Source organism: Rhinatrema bivittatum, chromosome 15, assembly GCF_901001135.1.
Source record: "Rhinatrema bivittatum chromosome 15, aRhiBiv1.1, whole genome shotgun sequence".
Lineage (NCBI taxonomy): Eukaryota > Metazoa > Chordata > Amphibia > Gymnophiona > Rhinatrematidae > Rhinatrema > Rhinatrema bivittatum.
Window position 1 is genome coordinate 59,392,296 of NC_042629.1, and position 21,478 is coordinate 59,413,773.

Below are 21,478 nucleotides of genomic sequence, written 5' to 3' on the forward strand. Positions count from 1 at the left end.
GGAAATGCCTGTGATCTCAGTGCATCATGACATAAGTGTCTGTCTTTAAGATCCAGAAAATGGAGCCAATCCTCTTGCTGTAGCAGGCACAGATCCCTGGCTAGTGCAATCATTATGGGCTTGGGTTTTCAAAGCTACTTACGCACATAAAACCCTGTTTTATGCATGCATGCGGCACTTTGAAAATAATTAAGATTGTTGTGCATATGACAGCGCACGTGAAATCCCATTTCTTATGTACTATTACCTGCAAGAGCCATTCAGGGGATGAGGAAGGGAGTCAGAATGGGGAATGCACTTACATGTCTACTTTTGATTTTTGCAAGTACACACAGAAATAGATGTGCAAGTAGTTATGCCTGCTCGGCACGCATTTACAGGGATGACCCACAAATTGGACTTATGCACATAAGTCTGCTTTGAAAATTTGGGCTAAAGTCTTAGCCCAATGTGGGCATTTAAAAAAAATTTACCCTTCCTGAACTTTGTAGAGAAATTTTATTGAGGGCTCGAGGTCCAGATTGGGTCATGGACCTCCTCGGTTCCCAGGGATAAGGAAGTATCTTGAATAGAACCTGCTGCTTTTCTCCAAGGTGGGGACATAACTCTATTGCCCTCGCCTCTAGGAGGGATGAAATCTCCTCCTGCAAAAGGGCCCTGTTCTGACTTCTTGTTGGGTTAGGTCTGGGTGGGCAATCTGGAGAATGTGGAAGAAGTGCAGCCTGTACTCCCTATTGACAATGCAGAGGACACAGATGTGATTCAGGGCCATTGTGACACAAAGACGATAAGACGAACTCCCGTATGCCCTGGATCTGAGTTAGCTCCAGAGTACTGACACTGTCCTCTGTAAGAGTCAAAAAGTCTGTTTCAATTGGGAGACTAGATCAGTCGCTTTTTTTTTTTTTTTTTTAAGCCTGCTGTCTCCTTGCCTCACTCTCAGCTGTTGTTGTGACTATGTGTCTCTGAGGCAGATAGTGTTGTAGGAGGTATCCCCCCGTTTTGGTAAAAAAAAAAAATTGCTCCCTCTTGGAAGGAGCCTGGAATCTTTTGGTAGTTGATGTATCTCCAAGAACACTGAAAATGTCTATAAACATGGAGTAGTAATTTATTAATTACATCCACCAGCTCCTTTTATATTGGTTTTGAATAGATTTCCCCTGTGCAAGGTTTGTTAGCTAACCGGTGAGGGCAGAAACCCAAAGCAATGTCACTCTTTTGGCTTCAGTGAAGAAGGTGGAACCCCTGGATAAGTTATTAAAAGTGTTGTACGTTGATCTGATACCCTCATCATCTGTGAGGTGTCTCATGAACTCATCTCACGTGTTTTCAGGTCTTGAGTCCATGAATACTTGTAGCATCTCAAGGATAGAGTCCAGATACTGCACCATGAGAAACTGCCAGGCAAAACAGAGCTGAGAAAGAATGTTTCTGCAAAGAGATCTAGCGACTGTGGGAACCTGCCTAGGCAAACCAAAGTGTGGGACTTGGATCTTTTGGATTTCTGCAAAGCAGACTCCACAACTAGTGGGGCAATTGTGACATTTCAAAGCCCAGAACTAGTTGTCCTTCATACTTGACATCCACCCTTTTACTCACCAGGGAAGTACTAAAGGACATTTGCATTTTCAGGTCTTTTAAGTATTTGTGGATAGGAACTTCCCATGTTTGCTTGGGAGCATGAAGGTATCTGAGCCTGGGACATCTTCCTGAGATGTTCTATTTGGTGGAGGAGATGGATCTGAAATAATACTGAGAGAGTGTTTGAGATCTGGATTTGTAATCGCTTAACCATCCTCCAGATCCCATGAGTTAAGTCTCAGACTTTTCCTGAGGGTGATGCCTTTGTGATGGCTCCTGTATGGAGCATCAGTGTACCATGGCATCCATGACATTGAAGCTTCATGTTATCTGTGGAATGCATAGCTCTATGGAATCCATGAAACCCACATCATCGATGTGATATGATGTGTCCAGTAAATACTGTACTGGACATTGAGAAGGGATCCTCCAGCCTCAACTGCTAGGATAGACAGCCCTCACTGGCCCTGAAGGACTGGCTAGGACTAAGGTCTGAGCCCACTGACAACAAAAGCCATTACTAGACTGCTTCGTGCAGTCTGAGGAGTGGATGAGTTTCAGCCTGTCCTGGCTGCAAAGGTTTCAAGGTCTTAGCCAACTGCTTAATGATGAAAACCCAACACCTCCCTTGCTAGATCATACCTCGTTCGGGGTGGCTTGTCCTGCCTTAATTCTAGCATAGTTGAAATTGCATGAACTTTTCAGACATCTCAAGCATATAATTTTTACAACATGATCTACACTTAGGAAACACAGGCATATATTATCCACTTAAACCTGTGGCTCTTCTTTCTACCATGGTTGAGAAAAAGGAATCATTCAAATTGAAGAGAGCGATTCTCTCTCTAGAGGGCAGCAACCTGCCAGTTGGCAGAGAAAGTTAGAGGAAATAATAGAAAAACCTGTGTTTCCTGAGGGAACTTCACAACCAAATGATCAAAGCACCTCAGGACCCATCCTACAAGGTCTGTGGAAGAAAAAGACTAAGACCACCTCCCACAGCCATTGGGAATGTGCAGAACACCACATAATGCTCAATGGATCTTAAAAGCTTTTTACTCAGAGCTGTGGTCTCTCTGTCCTCAGCACCATTGGATGATGTCACCCTGCAAGTGTGACTGACTTTTCCTGCTTGGCCATGGAGTAGCTGGATGTCACCAAGCTTTCTCTCTAGGTGAGTGAGGAGAGATTTGATAGGTCCTGGTGTTAAAGGACAATGGAGGGAGGTAGACTATGACAGTATCCTTTCTCTGGGAAGTTTGAGGATTACGTCAGGCACATACACACTGAAAATCATGTCAACATTAGTTCTGCTCTGTCTTACTAAAAGTAAGACTACAAACTTCAAATTTGTTTGTTATGAGTTTGAAAGGCAGAACTGAAAAAAGTAGGTTCAGAATAGTAAAGGCACAGAAAGTATCCAAAAGGAAACCGATTGGTGGTTCTGGAAACCCTGAGGGTGTTTTGGGTTGGTACATCTGCTCAAAAGACTACCGAGGCAGCAGAAAGTGATACGGCATTGCCAGACCTGGTACGTAACTATTAATGATGGTCATTGATGGCCATGAGGTGTTGTGAAACCAAACACCCCCCCCCTGGAAGTGAAGGCTCATGATGTGATGAAGTATGATAGTCTTATAAGGAATTTCATTACCAACACCCCCTCTTCACATGTTATCTAGCATTGTTAAACTTCTTGCAGTTACAGATCTCCATAACAGCTGAAGAGCAGTGTGGGAGCAAGGTGACTGGAGGTGTAGGGTTTATTTTGCTCCACTCATCCGTACGGCTCATTCCCAACCAAGGATGCACCCCCTTCTTAGTAATATTGCAAAATAATGTTGTAGATTTATACTTTGTGGATTGTTGCAATAGTTGTTTGCAACACCAAGGCTAGATCCAGGACCTATAGAGGATAACACTGGGCATAGTTGAGATACGGCTGAGGGGGCATTTGTGCAGCAAGTGAGAAAGATGCCCCAGTAAAGCTTGAGATGGTGTAGGGTATTTTCCCTAGGCATAAACATGGGCAGATTTTCTCCTTCAATACTGTTAGGTTTGGGGGGTTTGAAATCTCATTAAACAAGTGGAATGTTTTTCAGTCACTGATTGTTCCCGGGAAGAGCCCGACAAGGAAGAAATCCGGTCCGTTCAGTTCTCGCAGGAGCAGTGCCATAGGCATTGAGAACATCCAGGAGGTGCAGGAGAAGCGGTGAGTGCCTTAGAGAAGAATGCAATCGAGATGGATCAACTTCAGAGCTCGAAGCTCCATAGATGGCTCTGGTTTTCAGGGTATTTACCAAGAATATGCCTGGGGCACAAATACATTGTGTACAGCTGTTGTAGAATAATAGGATTGACTTGCCTGTTTACAAATTTTAAGGCACAGAGATTATTTATGGTGTGCCAGCAATATACACAGTCCCGTACAGAAGAGAGATAGACATGCATTATGGGGTAAATTTTCGAAAGTATAGTTGGGACCTACAAAAACAAGATAAGGAGTTGTGCGTGCAGATTGGCTGAATGTGCGTTTATGGATTTTCAGCAGCCTAAAAATGAGTGCAGAGGTTCACAACGTGCAGACACTTGGCCGCATAAAACGAGAGGCATTCTGATAGTGTATATTAGCTGTGCACATATAGATGCCTGGGATCTAATCAGTTAGCCGGCTACATCCTCTGTATGGTCAGGCCTCTTGTTTAAATCTGGGCGGCACCATCCAATCCGCTTGGGCCTGAAAAGCAGGTCCCATGCATATCACGCATTGCTGCTCTTTGCTGGGAGAGTGGCGTTCTTCTGGAATTTGGGATAAAATTAGGAGACCGGAACAAAGGGCGGTCGGGTGCGTTTACTGAAACGCAGGAATCTTAGGCCACAGCGAGAGAGAATCTCCAAAGCCTGACACGATTTGAGTAAGATTCACATTTGTATTTGTCACAGAGAGAGCCCCACCGGCCCCCAAAAGACCCCCGACAGTGGCCATGTGTCTCAAGAGCCCAAGTCTGAGGATTCGTCGAACCAGAGCTCCCCAGAGATGCCCACCACAAAGGACAGGTTTGTTCCTTTACTGCCTCCTGCCTGTGTGACCCGGGGAGAGCCGTTTTTATCTCCTTGTGATTTGGTGGTCATCACAGTAGAGATGAGTAACTACGTTGTTAGGTCTTCTGCCGCCACACCAGACTTTAGCATGTAGTCCAGGTACTGGCGCTGTGCTCCCAGGTTGTTCCCCCCAGAGGTGCCTGCATCTGCGTTTCTGAAACTGGAAAACATGGTTGGCATCCTGTGTGAATGAAAGGCGGTAGATACCTTGAAATGATGGCAACTAAGTCAGAGTATTAATGTACTTGTGTTGCTTCTGCTTTTATGCTAACTTCAAAGAGAAATCATCCTGTAGTTTTTCTTTGAAAATTAGGCTAAAGCACCACTATTTTGTACGGGCAGCCGAAGAGGGCGAAAGAGCGTGCGTGCTTTTGAAAAGGTCGTGGGTGTGAGCTGTGACCTAAGCATGGCACCCCCCTAAGAACGCCTCCTCGCAGTCCAGCTCATGCCCTGCGGAAACCCGCATGCTTTCTCTGCCAGGCTGAGGAGCAAGATCGACCCGCTAATCCCTTCCTAATGTCCTTGCATTGCTTTGAGAATTGTCCTCATTATTCCTAGCATGCATTAATTGTGCAAACTGTCTGTGCACAGCTTTGTGTTTGAAGCTGTTTGGACCTCCTTCCATCATGTTGACCCTGCTCTAACCCGTTAGAAGCATGTTAATCATTTGAGGCTTTCTACATGCGCTTTTTTTTTTTTTTTTTTTAACTAGGTATCCGTTATTGTTTGTCAAGGTATTTTTACTATTTTTATTGCTTTTATGTTATGATTGTGTGTGTGGCTTTGTAACCCGCTCCGAACTTTCTGGAGGGCACGGAACATGAATCATTTAAAATAAATAACTTTATCCTTCCTTAGGGTGGAGTCCGTGCCATCTGCACCTAAGCCCGAGAGCCAGCAGGACTTCTCTCGGTCTTCTTCCAGCGCCAGCAGCTTTACCAGCGTGGTGGAAGAGAGCGAAATCTTAGACGACGAAGATACGGGAATGGTAAAAAGATAATAAAGACATCCCATTAGATCTGCTAATCAGATTAAAGTCGTGACTGCCAGTCTCAGGAGTAGCTTTTGGTTGGGTTGTCTTCCTTCTCGTAGACTCTCCTCAGTATCCAACTTATGCTAACTTTCACTATCCTTAAATAAAATACCAAGAATCCTGCAAGAATCCTGTCACTTAAAATCGAAGCTGCAGGCAGCCCTCACCCCCCATTAAAAATCATATCACTGCTGCTAGCAGCACCACTGCCACCCTTCTTAATCTTTACCAACACAGCTGACGGAGGTTCCTTTCCTGGCCTCTCGGACATCTTTAAAGCTAAGGGAGAGGCTGCAAAAACAAGAGGGACTCCTGCCAGTTATTTCTGGGTCAAAGCAAAGAACGTCAGTCCTTTCCCCTGTTCTCTGAGCAGGCCATCAGAATGCAAATGTGTCTCATTGGAAGTGCAGTTAGGTGACTTGCACAGCGGGAATTGCAGGTTTCTTGCTGCAGTCCGGTTCTTTCTTCCAGCTGAGCACAGAAAAGGGTGGTGACTGTCTGGAATGACCTATCAGGAAGTGGGGAAGAGAGCAAAACTGTAGCACTCGAGTTGAGCACAGCAGAGCCTCAGCGGTGGGGAAGTGGGATTAAAATCAGAGATCGGTCTGGCAGTAGGAAGAGAAAATAGGAAAACTATCCGGCTCTTGAAGTCTGTCTGCTGCAAGTCTGTTTTTGTTGAAGCAGTGCTGGCCGGTGCTCAAGAGTTGACCGATGAAGCCTGGATTTGTCAGAAGGCTTCAGGCAGGTAGACAGAGAGGAGAAAAAGAGACAGGAAAGAAAAGATGAAAAAGCAGGAGAAGAGAGAGAGAGAACATAGGAACATAAAAAATGCCTTGCTGGGTCAGAGCAAGGTCCATTGAGCCTAGTATCCTCTGCTCAACAGTGGTCAGTTTGGGTGACAAGTACCTGCGAGATCTCAAAAAATAGATTTTTTTTTTCCTGTTGTTCACTTTCAGAGGTAAGCGATGGCTTTCCCAAGTCTACCTGGCTAATAACGCTTTACAGGCTGTTCCTCCAGGAAATTATCCAAACACCTTTTAAACCCCGCTGTACTTGTCACTCTATCCACATCCCTAGCTTGATTGTGCATTGTTCAATTTGTTTAAATCTGCTGGTTGTTAGTTTCTTGGAGTGCTCCCTTGTTTTAGTGTTATTTGAAAGGGTAAATAACTGTTCTCCATGTACCTGTTCCACCCCACTCATGATTTTATAAACCTCTAACGTCCCCTTTTCAATTGTCTCTTCTCCAAGCTGAAGAGGCCTAAGCTTATTTAATCTTTCTTCATTCGTGAGCCATGCCATCCCCTTGATCATTTTTGTTGCCATTTCTCTGTACTGTTTTCTAGTTCCGCTATGTCCTTTTTTTTGGAGCTAGGGTGACCAGAACTGCATACAGTACTCAAGATGCAGTCACACCATGGTGAGAGCCAACGCAACGCTGGGGACCTGGAGCGTAATTGTTACTTTTAGGCACATTGGTGCGTTGGATCTTGCTTTGATGGCCCTCTCTGTTTGCTTTGGTTCTCGCTGGGTTCGGCAAGGGTAGGACTGCCGTTTCTAGGTCCTGACTAGCCCCGTTTTGATTCTACCTTCAGGAAAGTCTCTCCTCAGGAGCCTCACACAAGCGGGATTCCTTCATCTACAGCACGTGGCTAGAGGACAGCATGAGCACCGCCAGCGGGGGGAGCTCTCCAGGTAGGTGGGAATCCTAAATGGAAGAATGAATGCTGCCCCAGCACAACCTCCCAGGAGTCACCTGTTGGTAAAAAGTTGTGGTCTCTCCCTCAGTTTGTGGTGGTGAGAACCAGTTTAGCTTTAAAAATAAGCAGAGGTAGTACATAGTTGTCTTCTGGCCCATAAGCGCAAGATGCCAATAATTATACAAGTGTCATGAGTCACAATTTTTCCATGTACCACGCTGCCGGCTCTCTCCTGGGAATTTTCTGTGGGACAGTAGTACTAATTTTATATTTGAAGTGATAATGTATGCTGAGTAACAATGCTCCCGATGAGAGTACTGACAGCATATTGTGACATGTCGCTGACTGTCCCTCAGCACACTGTGTTAAATTGTCAAATGATGACAACTAGCATTGAAACAGGTCATATATATATATATATGTATAAAATATATGCTTGGGGTTCTGGTGGCGTCTGTCCGTCGGTAGCTGCGAGGGAGTGCTCAGCATTGTGGCGCTTGTATTTTTGCAAACCGCACACTCCAGCAGCGCTCGAGGCAAACTACCCATGGTTCTGGAAAGCCGAACCATGGAACTGGGGGGGAGGCAGAGAGACAGGTGGCCTTGAAAGGAAGAGGACACCCAGAGAGGGAAAAGTAGGAAGGGAGACTGGGGCAGAGTCTGGAGTTGGGCCAAGGATGGAGTTAGGGGTGGCGGGAGGGGAGAGAAAATATCGCCCGGATTGCTGTGGGGGTGAGGAAAGAGCATATTGGGTTTGGAAGGGGAGGAGAGATGAGGTCGGGCTACCTGCGATGAATGTTCAGTGGGTTTCCACTAGTTATATAAATACTCTACTGTACTTTACTATGCAGACGAGGGATTTTTCTCTTTTCCTGTCTCTCCTTGTCATGCTCCTCTCCTCTCTTTCGATCCTGCTGTGCTTATCTCTCCTCACTTTCCCTCGCCTGGTGACACAGGACCCTCTCGGTCTCCTCAGCCGGACAGTAGAAAATCCGGAGATCCTCCGTACCCCGAGATCAAAATTCAACTGGAAGAATCAGACCAGCAAACAACTCGCACGGTGAGAGCTCCTGGGAGAGAATGGAACAAAGGTAGAGTTTGGTGAGAATGGCGATGTAGGCGGCTGTGGATGGACCTGGCTGTATCTGCATGTGCTGAGTGATACTCCACTGCAGGACGCAGTCACAATCCAGGGACCTGGAGAGTAAATGTTACTTTCCGGGCACTTTCTAAACCTATAAAACATTGAGTTATGAAAGATGTTTTTCTTTTACCGGTGTTTTTTAATGATGACTTCAACATCGAAAAACACATTTATAATTATACAATCCTTTAGATGATGGGCTAGGACTACTGACTTTCCCAGAGCGGTTATCCAGGCATTTGGCAATTTTTTCCCTCAGTTTGCCTTGACAGAATGACAGCCTAGATCCTAATATTGTTGCTGTTGTTGGTATAAAGGCATTTTTTTTAAATTATTCCTGTACAGTTCTCTCCTGGGATCTTGCTTCTGCTCTCGGATATAATGATGTGCAGGGTACATTTAGTGGGAATGCTGAGAATCGCCTGACTGGCACAGCTCCTACAGACCTGCAAGGAGGCCGAAAGCATTACTGCAGGTTCAGAGGGTGTGAGAGGAGGTCAGTTCGTGACCTGCACTGCCCTTCCTCAGTAAGCTGAGGCCAAGATTGCATCTAGGCAGGGGCGGTTCTATAATGAGGTAGGGTGAGGCAGCCACTTCAAGCGGCAAACTTTGGAAGCAGCAAAACCTGGCCCCCAAACCCCTCTAGCAGCCACCTCACCCTGCCACCAGAACAGCAGAATCCCCCCCCCCCCCTCCAGCCGGGGGTCATCTCTATCTCAGAGGCGTATTAAGGGGGGGGGGGAAGGGCGGTCCACCTCGGGCACTAAAAGGGGCAGGGGTGTCATTGCCGCAGTGTCATGGCGACACACAAAGTAACGTGTTGGCAGGGTTCCTTCTCCCCCGCCAGCAAAAGCGAGGCCCTGCCGTGCCGCCGGCCTGTCCCAGAACCAGCGGCAGAAGAGGCCCTGCCTTGTAGCCAGCTGCTGAAGAAGAGGTGTGAAATGTAGGTTAGAGAGCGAGTGAGTGCCTGTGTATGAGGGGGGGGGGGGGCAGTGGTAGGGCAGGGGGCGCCATCTCCTCCCTCGCCTCGGGCAGCAGATTGCCTTGAGCCGCCCCTGTATCTAGGTCACCAGACTGCATTGAGCTGGAGTTCTTAGCCGGTAGAAAGGACCTAGGAGCTGCAGGAGTTTCCAAGGGCCTTGCACAAAAACACGAATTCAAGGAAACAGGGGATCTCTTGAGGGAGTGAGGGGAATCGTAAAGCTAAATTAGTTGGGCAGATGGCCAGGCTGGATAGGCCAGATCTGCCATCCTGTTTCTATGAGTTGAAGTTATCCGTGAAGAAGCTCTTGTGATTAGATGCAACCCTGGTGGTTCTGGCTCCTTGAACGCTAAGCCCACCCACCAAATCATTGGAGACCAGAATGAATCCCGAGACAGCGCCAGGTCCTTGGGCCTCACGGTGCCTGGACTGTATGAAAGCATCCAGAAGGTGGAGAGAAGAGGGGCAAAGGGGCAGAATGATATTCTAGCCAAGTACCCGATTTTATTTGTCATATATGGACTCTGGGTGGAAGGGAGCTGCGTGTAAATGCATACGATATGTGCATTGGCAACCTGATCTTTGTCTGGTTTAACATGTATTCACATAAACTAGTTCTCTCTTTGCATAGGAGGTGAATTGCATTTTTAATGCTCCGCATGGTATTCTTGAGTTTCACCTGGCTCTACGTCTGATTTATTTATTTAAAAACGTACATATTAAGTTGAAGACGGATTACAGTTTATAACAATCTGCTTCTGAGTAGATCTATAATGCTTTGAGGGCTTTGCCCTAACCTCTGATCTGGTCAAAAAAAAATGAAATCTATTTGTGTCCTTTATGCCAGCTCTGATCAGTGCTGACCCTTCACTCTCCCAGAGCGCATCTGGAGGCCCAGCACTCACTCTCTGAGTCTGAAGCATTTAGCTGGAGATTGGAGGGTATGGACTGGATGTGGGCCAGAAAGGGGCTGTATTTTAGAGAGAGACTGAAAATAATAAGCTGTGCCTATATCGATGGGGAAGGAGGTTGCATTTTCAGCCGAGGGACAAAGGACTGTTACGTTGGGTTGATGCAAAAGACCTGTGTGATAAGAGTAGGGCCATGTTTCAGGAAACAAATTGCATACCAAGAGGGCCTGTTTTCAGGGACGGAGGGTGTACGGGGAGACAGCTGCATCCTCTGTGGTGAAGTAAAGTGTTCCAGTTGAGATCACTCCATGTGATGGGCCGCGTGCACCTCTGGTTGAAGAGGTGCTGTGTAGGCAATTAGCTGAATGCTGTGTACAATGAAAGTGTTCTCTGTGTTTCAAGTGTGCTCCCTGTACCAAGGTGGTTCTTTGTGCTGAGGATGCTCTGCATAGATGATGTGTCTGGAAGGCATGCTCCCTGTGCTGAGGATGTGCTCGTGGGCTGAATAGCTGAGCCTCCTGGTTTGTGCCCCCTATTTAAGTTTTTGCTGTTTTAACATTCTCCTTTCTGTGTCTGTGTAGAGCTGCTAGCCCTCCCTACCTGATCATTCCATGGATGTTCTTGCCTGGCAGGTCAGCACCCTTTCTTATTTCTGTCTGTTTGTACCATGAATGTGGGGAGGGGGAAGGGAGGGATCAAACTCATGGTACTATTGATCATCAGTAACTAATGGGCCTTCAATTATTATCAGAAGAAAAAGCATTTGAAGCATTCAGAATGCTCATGACTGCATCTTTCAAATCTTCTTCCCTGTATTCACTTACTCGTTTTAGGGTTTGTTTGCTTTTCTGCTCAAGTACGATCTTGTTCAGCTTTCGTACATGAAAGCAGATCCCCAAGTTCTTTCCATAGCTGCACAACATTTATTGAGCACTAGGTTTGGCTCCAAACCCATGCATATTCCGGTGGCCAAGGAGATGCCATTGTAACTCCTGAACCCATGTTCCTGCAGCCCTCTAGTTAAGGAGCTGACAAACCACAATACCAGACTGCAGCAATTTTCCGTCGATAAACAGAGTGAAATAGCCATGCTATCTTGGGTGCGACATCATCTGACGACACGCAGTTCGGAACCTTCTCAGAATAGCAGAGCTTGATAGTCTAACTCATACATGGATGTTCCCACGCAATTTAAACACCCCCGCCCACCCAAACATTCTTCCCCTCCTGAGGATCTGACATTCTAAATTTGTAGAAAAATTGGGAGAAACTCTAAAAGTGGAAACCGGGAAGATCCCGTACCCCCACAAGGAGGTCTTCAGAATACTGAAGATCTTGGACATTTCTTTTGAGCCAGCAGCCCTACCACCTCAAACAGTTTTAGATTCCGTATTTCTAAAAGCTCGGGAGTCCCCACAGTCCAATCTTCCGGTATGCAGAAAATTAGACTTAAAATTTTGTCTTAAAGACTCAGTTTTATATGGCCCAGTGCAATTACCTCACACATCGATCGTAGTAGAATTGGCCATGAAGAGGGTGAAGAAATCGAATCCATACAAACACCCCTTGAGGTAAAGACGACAAAATTCTGGATGACTTTGCTGAAAAGATCTTTCAGAGCGCTATGTTAACCTCGCACATTCAGCAACATCAATTTTATATGGTGCAGTACATCTGAGTGCTTACAGCAACTCAGACCCTTTGTACGCTCTGAGACTGGTGAAAAAATAACACCCCAGCCACTACAAAACCTTTGAAGAAGGCATTCGGTAACTCATCTATCTGTTTACGAGGCTTTTGAAACAACTTCAAGAACCTCAGTGTCTTCTATAGTAGCCCGTAGGACTGCCTGTTTACAAGCGAGTGCAATCAGAGAGGACATGCACGAAAAACTAGCAGATCTGCCGTGCTAAGGAGATGATTTGTTTGGGGGCAAGTTCCATGAAACAGTAGCATATTTATGCTACTGTTTCATGGAACAAAATGTGGCAGTGCAAACCTTCACACTGCAAACAGACCAACCCACCCCGTTCAGATGGCAGTTCTCGTGGTCCAAAAAAACGTATTGCCAATGAAAGCCCTACAAACAATACACCTAGTATATGACACCAGTCTACCAGCAACCTCGCCCGCAGCCTCCACTACCATTGCAAAGAGAATGTCAGTGAGACCGCAGGCAACAAAAACCACAACAGATGAACCTTAAAAACCAACAAGGTTTTTGAGAGATTCCAAACCACAGCCACCTGCTCCTGTCGGGGGCAGAATATCCACTTTTCAGCATGGTCCTTAGTAACATCATTCCGCTGGGTACTGAAAATAATTAGAGGGCTACCGCTTACAGTTCAATGCTCCCCCAAGCTTGCCTCGTTTAGCCCTGCTGATGAGGCACCTCGACCAAATCCCTCTCTTGAAGAAAGAATTGGAGAGCCTAGTAGCACAAGGAGCCATTCAACACATCCTATCTTCTTACAGCAACAAGTGATCCTACTCCTAATACATCCTTATTCCCAAATATACGGGGGATCTTCGCCCAATACTAGTCCTCGGTCCACTCAACAAAGTGCTAAAGAGAGAGAAGTTCAAGATGACAACGCTGAAGTCCATTTTGCCCTTCATACAGCCGAGCAATTGGATGAGCTCACTCAATTTGAAAGATGCATATGCGCACATACCAATTCACCCCCTTCATTCATTACCAATACAGAGTACTCCCTTTTGAACTCTCCTCTGCCCTGAGAGTCTTTACAAAGTGTCTAGCAGTGACTGTGGCTCATCTCCATCACAAAGGACTACGAATCTTCCCATACCTGGACGACTGGCTCATAGTTTCCCCCAACCCGCCAGATCTTCAAAAAGATCTTCAAACCACGATCCAATGCCTGGAGCAGCTGGGCTTCTTCATAAACTACAAGAAATCAATCCTCCAGCCAACCAGAATCTTGCAGTTCATAGGTGAAAGGATAAACTCCACAAGGGAAAGAGCGTCCTTACTCAAAGACAGGGAACATCGCCTTCGACTCCTAGCTTTACACCTGAAAGGCAAAATCAGAAAAACATTACGCAAACTCTTAGTGCTACTGGGCCATATTGCAGTGGCTATTCATATAGTATCTCTCACCCGTCTCCATATGCAGAGATTACAGTAAGGCTTAAAAAAAACAATGGCATCAGGTGTCCCAACCACTTTCCACAAAACTCTTCATTACGGCTTCAATGAAAAAAAGACTTAGCTTGGTGGCTAAAACCGAAAGTTCTCACAGAGGGAGCACCTTTACGACCTCCACTTCAACAACTAATTCTCACCACAAATGCCTCTACCACAGGTTGAGGAGCGCATCTTCTCCAATACCAGACACAAGGTCGGTGGTCAACCTTGGAAGCATCATATCAGATCAACTTCCTGGAGCTCAGAGAGATCCACAACTCTTTGGTGATATTCGAAAACTTCCTAAAGAGAAAAGCAGTCATGGTTCACACAGACAATCAGGTGGCCATCTTTTACATAAACATGCAAGGAGGATCAAGTTTGTTGAAGCTGTGCACAGAAGCAAGTCTGATATGGGAGTGGGCAGCCAAAGATCCATCTCATTGCAAGCGATGTATCTACCAGAAATAGCGAATATTCAAGTGGACAAACTCAGCAGTGTGTTTCACCCGCACAAATGGCTCTAGACCAGACAACTGCCAACACCATGTTCGCCAAGTGGGGCAAACTCAATAAAATATAAAACTGCAAAAATGTTCCTCTCTTCTAGCCAGTCCCAAAAGAGTCGCAAAATGTGTTCCTTCTCTCATGGTCAAAAGGCCTACTCTACGCTTTTCCTCCAATTCCACTCTTACCGGAACGATACAAAAGTCTATTCAAGATCAGGCAGAGATGATTCTCATAGCACCATTGTGGCCAAAGCAGCTAAGGTATGCATATCTTGTACATTTCTCAGCATAACCACCGAAGCTCCTAGAGAACCAACCGAACCTGACACAGGAAAATGGGACCCTCTTCTATCCTCCCCTCTCCTCACTCTACCTCATGTCTTGAATGTTAAGTGCCAGATCTTAGAACCATTACGCCTTCCCAAGTCCGATCGAGGATGTTCTCCTCTCCTCAAGGAAACCCTCCACTCACTGTAACCATTCTTTCAAATGGATTCATTATGTATGCTGGTGTCATTCACAGTCAATTGATCAATTCAATTGACCTCCGCAACTCCTACTCAACTACTTCTACCATTTGACCAAAACAGGCCTTCAAACCTCATCAATAAAAGTGCATTTGTGTGTGATTGCAGCTTACCACCACCAGATGGATGGGTTATCTATCTTAACACATCCGTTGATATCTCACTTCATGAAATGCCACCTGCACATACTTCTGCCAATATGAAAACCTTCCATACCTTGGGACATTAACATAGTTCTAATGGGTCTCATAGAAAGCCCCTTTGAACCTTTAGTGACAGTGCCTCTGAAGTACCTTACTTGGAAGGTTCTGTTCTTGGTAGTGGTTGTCTGAACCAGAAGTATCAGTGAACTACAAGCCCTAGTTCACAGCTCTCCTTATCTGCAGTTCTTCCACAACAAGGTACTACGCCCACATCCAAAGTTCTTGCCGAAAGTAGTATCAGCTTTTCATCTAAACGGGTCAATCTCCCTACCAACATACCAAGGCCACGCAAAAATGAGAGAGAAAAAAACTTTACATGCTTTGTATTGTAAACAGGCCCTAGCTTATTACAGGGAAAGGACACAGGGCCATAGGAAATACCAACAGCTGTTTCTCTCCTATAGCCCCAACAAGCTTGGAGTTGCAGTCTCTAAAAGAACTCTAGCTAACTGGTTAACATCATGTATTCATTATTGTTACGACTCTGCTTCCATACCTCTCCATGGAACAGTCAAGGCACATCAGATTTAAGCGGCCACCTCTTCTTTAGCATACCTTAACAACAAGCCCAACGTTGATATCTGTAAAGCCACAACATGATCTTCGGTCTACACTTTCACATCTCACTGTTGTCTGGACAAGCTTTCCGAGTCAGTCAGTGCAGTCGGCAGAACGATATTGACCACAGTAGTTCACTAGAGACTGCCACCTAGTGGACAGTTTGCGAATAGTCATAAGATCAGTAATTTAAAGAAGATATAAGAAGGGCCTCGGAACTTCCTTATTGGAAGGCAGCAATCCTCAACCTGGAACTCCTCAAGACATGACTATTTCACTCGGCTTATCGACAGAAAAAAGCAAGTTTGCTTATCGTGAACTGTTTTCTGTAGTTAGCAGAGGAAACCCACCCACCTCCCTGCCAGCTCTAGAAATTTGACTAGACACGGTCTGGAAGCTTTAATACCAATTGAAGAACTGACGACTGAGGTAATTGTGCGAGAACATCCACACATGGGCAGAGCATCAAGCTCTGCTATTCTGAGAAGGTTCCGAGCTGTGTGCTGTCGGTTGACATCGCACCCAAGATAGTATGGCTAATTCACTCTACGGAAAACACAGTTTATGGTAAGCAAACTTGCTTTTACTTGTCTGGTAGTTATTCTTGCTGATAATCCTATGTCAATGTAAGCGTCTCCCCTTGGGCAGGCTGCAGTCCCTTCTGACTGTGGCAGCACTCAACAATGGGTGTCTCATAGGAGAGCGCCCATGTTACTGAGCCATTTCACATCAACATGAGATCTCAGTTTAGTCAGTTCCCACCACCCCCATCCCTCCAGCCCTTCAAATTTGACTTACCTGTGAAAGAATGTCCTGGAAATCCCTTGATGTAATGACAATGCAGAAAGGGTTCCGAGTAATAGGCCCCCCAACATTTGTACCTTTAACCAAGGGTGTAATGTCCCTCTGACATTTTACCAGCCTGATTCCCATATATATTGTCTTCCCCCATCGATTCCACCTACATGTTTCATGGGTAGTTAGTGCCTCTCTCTGTGATGATGACACACCACTATCAACATCTGTGCTGATGTGCTGCAGCCCCCTTTGTAACTATTAGTGGTGGTGTTCATACTGGTATAGTGTCTCCATGGAGAAGGACACCAACACCAGTGGAGTTTCATATCTGAAACTCAGGGTATTGATTGCCAGAATGATACCGTATCGACATCCCTATGGTCACTCTGTTAGCGATAAAGGCCTTCACTATCCCTTGTTTCCCAAGGCTGGAGGAGCAGAAGATTTATCTCATTGTTTATCTCATTGTTTCAACTCTTCCAGCCAGGTTTAGCTCAGGGTTTCTTAACCCAGTCTGGTTTTCAGAATCTCCACAACTACCGTATATACTCGTGTCTAAGTCAATCTCATCTAAATCAAGGGCATTTTTTGGGCCACAAAAGTAAGAAAATTACTGTGACTGGTGGAGAAGACTAGGGTAAAACCTAGAGGTCTTATGACTATCCCCAGTAGTTCACTCCTTCCCTCCCTCCCTCCCTTGGTGTTGTGCTTTGAACCACGTGGTTCTGAGTGCACCAGGGGAGGAGGATGGACAGAGGACGCATCTGAGCAGCTGCAACTCCCTTGTCCTGCTAATTGGGTGAGTTCAGGGATCCGGAGGGGGAGGGAGGGAAGGAGTGAATGACAGGGATAGTCATCAGAATAATTATTGAGGGGAAAGGAGGAAACTAGCATTGACCTGTTTTTTAAGATTAATTTTTACTTAAATTTCTCGTCTTATGCATGAATATTATACAGTAACACAAATGAGGTAGAATTGCATACATCTCCATGCATATACATTCTGAATATCCTGAAAATCTGCCTGGTTAAGCGTGCCTGTGATTAATAGGTCCCCATTCATGGCAGTGTCAGTCTCCACGGTGCCACAGTATTGCTTGTGAACACTGACGCTCCAAATCCTATGCTGCTCAGTCCCTTTATCTTACAAAAATTCTAAATTCTAAATACCTCAAAGCATCCTAAAGGTAGAAATTGAAAAACCCACACAGGTTTCTAGCTCAGGTTAACGTCTAACCTTCTCTAAACTTTAAGCATGAAATCCAAAGGGATTTTTGAACTTGACAAGCTCAAAATAAAAAAATGTTTTAGATTGTGGAACCAATGTCCCTTTTTCATGTTTCTGAAAAACCATTGAATTTAACTTTAGCAAATTTGGTAGAACACTAAGTTACTAGAAGACAAAAAACCTGATCATCAACGTTGCCGGTTCTGAACTCCGAAATGTAGAGGCCTTCACTCACAAGGCTTAAAGGGAGGTTGGGGCCAGGGAGGAAGAATAAAATGAAGCCCTCGCTTCTGATTTCCAGTGCTGGGCACCTTAGGTTCGGCTGTCCCTAGCCCGGACCTAATGTTAGGTGCCTGGGTGTAAGGCACCTATATTCAGAAACATAGATGAGGGGCCTGTCCTAGCGGACTATGGATTGCTACCTTTTCGTAGGCCCTAAGTTTTAATGTTTTTAGGAATGAATGGACTTGGATAGTAGCAATTCAAAATCCTGATTTTGTATAGAAATATCAATGGGCCCATAGCTATGGTGGCTACAGCACCACACTATATACCGGTACTGTATGTACAAAACCGGTGGGACATATGATTAGTTCAAAAAGCAACAGAAGCCTTGAATTACAAGGAATTGGTGCCCTCTGGGAAGGGTTGATATGAGCAGACATTTTTTTTTTCCCCTGCATTCTCAGTCTGGTTTTCAACAGCAAATTGCTCCTGCCACTCTATTTTTGAGGGGAAACGTAACATCTTCCCAGGCAGGTCAAGGAACCAGGCTTGTAGAGATGGGGAGGCGGGCTGGTGCCTTTCACATCACATACTGAGTCCTAACATGGTTTTATGGCCTCACTCCCTGCCTGTTGCTTCTTGACAGTAATCTCTGCCTGCTTTCCTTCTCCTGCACAGGACTGTCCGAAACGGTACAAACTGAAGGACCTATGCAGGAACCCAATCTTCCACACTGCTGAGGACCATTGTCCCATCGCTGAAACCGGCACGCTGAGACCTCGTTTCTAGTTCGGTTGGACTGTTGCACTTCCTCCCAGATTCTACTGTAGTCTCTTCTCCCTCCCTCCCTTGTCCTGAGGCTGCACTGCCTGGCGGCTTCCAGAGGAGGTGTTTCTATCCTAGAAGAGGTGAAGACTCCCTAGAGACTGGAGGCTGTGGGACCACATGCACTGTGTGAGCCAAGGCTATGGCAGAACCCATGCTGTAGGGAGGGCACTAGGGACCTTCTCAACCAAACTGTGACGTCACAGGAGGCAAGACCCTCACTAACTTTATTAGCATCAACCAACCCTTCTTTAGCAGGGGGAGATGCACAATGACATTTGCCCCTCTCCGTGTGTGCTTAGAGCTTGACAGTCTGTCACTTTGTGGGACTTTTGCTCTTTCCTCCATGGCTGATGCTCTTACACTGCCCATGAGGTTATCGAATGGCCCCCAGAAGCCACCTGCAGTAACCAACCTCATCCATCAGTTGTCTGATACGCCATATGACATTTCCAGTGACAAGCAATCCTGGGACTCTGGCAAGGCTTTTGAAGGAGGATTTCCAACAAGGCAGCTCTATTTCCTACCAATGCCATAGTGGGGATTAAGGGGGAGGCTAGCATGGCTAATAATCTGGGTATTTGGTGGAGCTGTGTGCTGTCATAGCAGTCGGTGACAACCCCAGAGTGCATTCTTGCATCACTACAAGAGCCATGCCTTGGTGTTGGGGATAAGAATTTGTCATGGCAATGTTAATAGTGAACTTCATCGGTAAGTCCCAAGTTAAAGCAAAACTCATGGTTAGGCCTTGGGGCCACCACTCCATGTGCAGCTGACATCTTTGGTCCTATGATGTCATCACTACATTTTAGTTTTAAGAGTGAGATTCTCGCTATCGTTTAACTTTGCACAACTGAAGGACCCTGTAGCTTGCTCTCTCCACCTCTCCGTACGCACCCATTTTTTTTTTATTTTTTTTTTAAATATTCTTGGGCTACCAACTTTTCTTGACCTTTTTGTTTTTGCACTGCCTGTTTATTGTCTGTCAGAGGTTTTCTTGAACCTCACAATTCCCACCCTCTAGTCCGATATGAGTGACGCTCGACCAGCCAGCTGTCCAGCATTAGGAGAGGCGACCCCCACCTCCAACATTTCTTTTTATAGCATAAAATTACTACAGTGCTTTCGCTGCTGTTCCCTGCAAAAAGAACCTTAATCCGGTCATTGCACTGATGCCTCACAACAGGCCTGCAACTCCCGCAGCGCGTGCTCTGAAGCGGTGCACTGAGGTTTTTGATGAGAGCAGTTGGAGCAAGTGCCTCTTGCGGGGGTCATTTGGTCTTGCAGTATAAAGGAGATGAGGTAAAAGTCAATGACCTTAAATCCCAAGTCAAGAGTTGCACCTCTAGGAGGCACTCAGCCCGCAGAGGAATTTTGCCACTGTGATCTCGGAAGTAGAGATTTTAACTGGCACTACCTTTACATGTCCCTTCCTGTTACGTATTCCACAGATGATGTCTATAAAGTGTTAGCCAAAATGTAAACGTGTTAAAGTAATTGGGTTAACATGAGGCATTTCTGAGCCTAACCAATGTTTTCAGATGCAGATGGAAAAGGTCCATTCTTCATTCAAAAGCACAACTTACTATGGGAGTGAGTGCGTGGACAGCTGCACACTGAATATTTCGATGGCTGTTAAGAGTAAGCTAGCAGAGTAGTTGACTGGAGATCGTGCCTTAACTAAGAGCCTGATCAGTGGTCATGTCAGCCCAAGCCACCTTTCAGTCATGAGGAGGTCAATATTCAGAAAAGCCAGTGAGCGCCAACTTCATCAAGGTAAAGTTACGAGCACAACTTTCCCCAGACATTATGCGCACAAGTCTACTGCTGAACCTACTGCCATAAAGTTATGTGCATGGCTTTACTCAGATAAAGTTGGGGACAGCTATTTTTTCTGACCAGACTTGGTGCAGGTAACTTTCACCAAAAAGTACTCAATATGCGTGTTCGCTGGCTAGCGTTGAGCCTCACCCTCAGCACGCCTCCATCTCAACCCCTTTACAGACATCACAAAGGCGCTGACTATTGACCTCTCTACAATCTAAAGTCCTCATGCATTACTTGGGCACAAGCCTGAGAAAGCATCCAAACTGAGCATCTTAAAATAGGTGTCAGGCTAATAACAGAGGTATCTCCTTCACCCAACTGCTTCATTGGCTTCTTTGAAGAAATTTTTACCCTGCCCCTACACACACACGTCCCTACGCATGCACACAAGTGCATATACTTGGACCTGTGCACACGTTATGTGATTTCAGTGTCCACCTTGTGCTGCGAGGTAAAAGGCGCCCTCTTGTGACCACTAGGAAGATTGATTCGCTTTTTTTATTCCTGTCTAAATGCCTGACTTCTCTACCTGTTAGTGAGTTGAGGGGAGGGAACGTATTTGTTGTTTTTGTCCAAGGTGTGTTTTTGTTTTATTATTTCTTAAAGGCACAAAAGCAAATGTGGGATAGAATCCCCAGTTAATGTTAAAAACACTAATTTTTTTATTTCAGAGATTGTGTTTGTGTTCCGTGCTATGTGTTCAAAAATAAAGTTTTATTTATCACTATGGTAAAAAAAAAAAAAAAATAGTATTTGTAAAAATGCTTTGGAAGAGTATACAAGGTAAAAAGAAATTTTAGACTGAAACCTGGGCATTGCTTTGAAGTTTCCCAGCTTGTCTTAAAGTACAAATTCCATCCGTCACGTGGGTGGCCCAAATTTGAGCCAGGAAGCCGGCTTCTCTAGCACCCAGAATGGCTTCAGTCTCTGGTTTCTGCATTAATTTTTTTTTATCTTATTGTTGATCTCTGTCATCACAACCAAGGTAGTCCTCTGTCCGAGAGGCATGAACCTCAAGTCCCTGCAGAGCCTAGGGCACGTGCCCTCTTGAACCAGCCCGTAGCTGTCACTGTTAAGCACCGCGTCCAGGATTTGAACCCACTCCCCCCTCCCCATGGCAGCGCACAGCATCGCTCAAGTGCAGTCCAGCAGCCCTCTATCTTTTTTATTTTTTTTT

At 45.6% G+C, this 21,478-nt stretch overlaps 1 protein-coding gene across 9 annotated transcripts in view; it reads left to right on the forward strand.

Annotated features, from left to right (window-relative positions):
- RAP1GAP (RAP1 GTPase activating protein) overlaps nt 1-21,056 on the forward strand; it is a 225,880-nt gene extending 204,824 nt beyond the window's left edge. For 8 of the 9 annotated variants that reach the window (XM_029577941.1, XM_029577938.1, XM_029577944.1 and 5 more), the window contains 7 exons: nt 3,684-3,793; nt 4,525-4,638; nt 5,542-5,671; nt 7,312-7,411; nt 8,373-8,476; nt 11,035-11,085; nt 18,328-21,056. In XM_029577941.1, coding sequence (XP_029433801.1) covers nt 3,684-3,793; nt 4,525-4,638; nt 5,542-5,671; nt 7,312-7,411; nt 8,373-8,476; nt 11,035-11,043 — 567 coding nt within the window. In that variant the 3' untranslated portion in view covers nt 11,044-11,085; nt 18,328-21,056. The remainder of the gene's footprint in view (nt 1-3,683; nt 3,794-4,524; nt 4,639-5,541; nt 5,672-7,311; nt 7,412-8,372; nt 8,477-11,034; nt 11,086-18,327) is intronic. The other variant, XR_003852767.1, reaches the window with a different exon arrangement.
- Nucleotides 21,057-21,478: the final 422 nt, after the last annotated feature.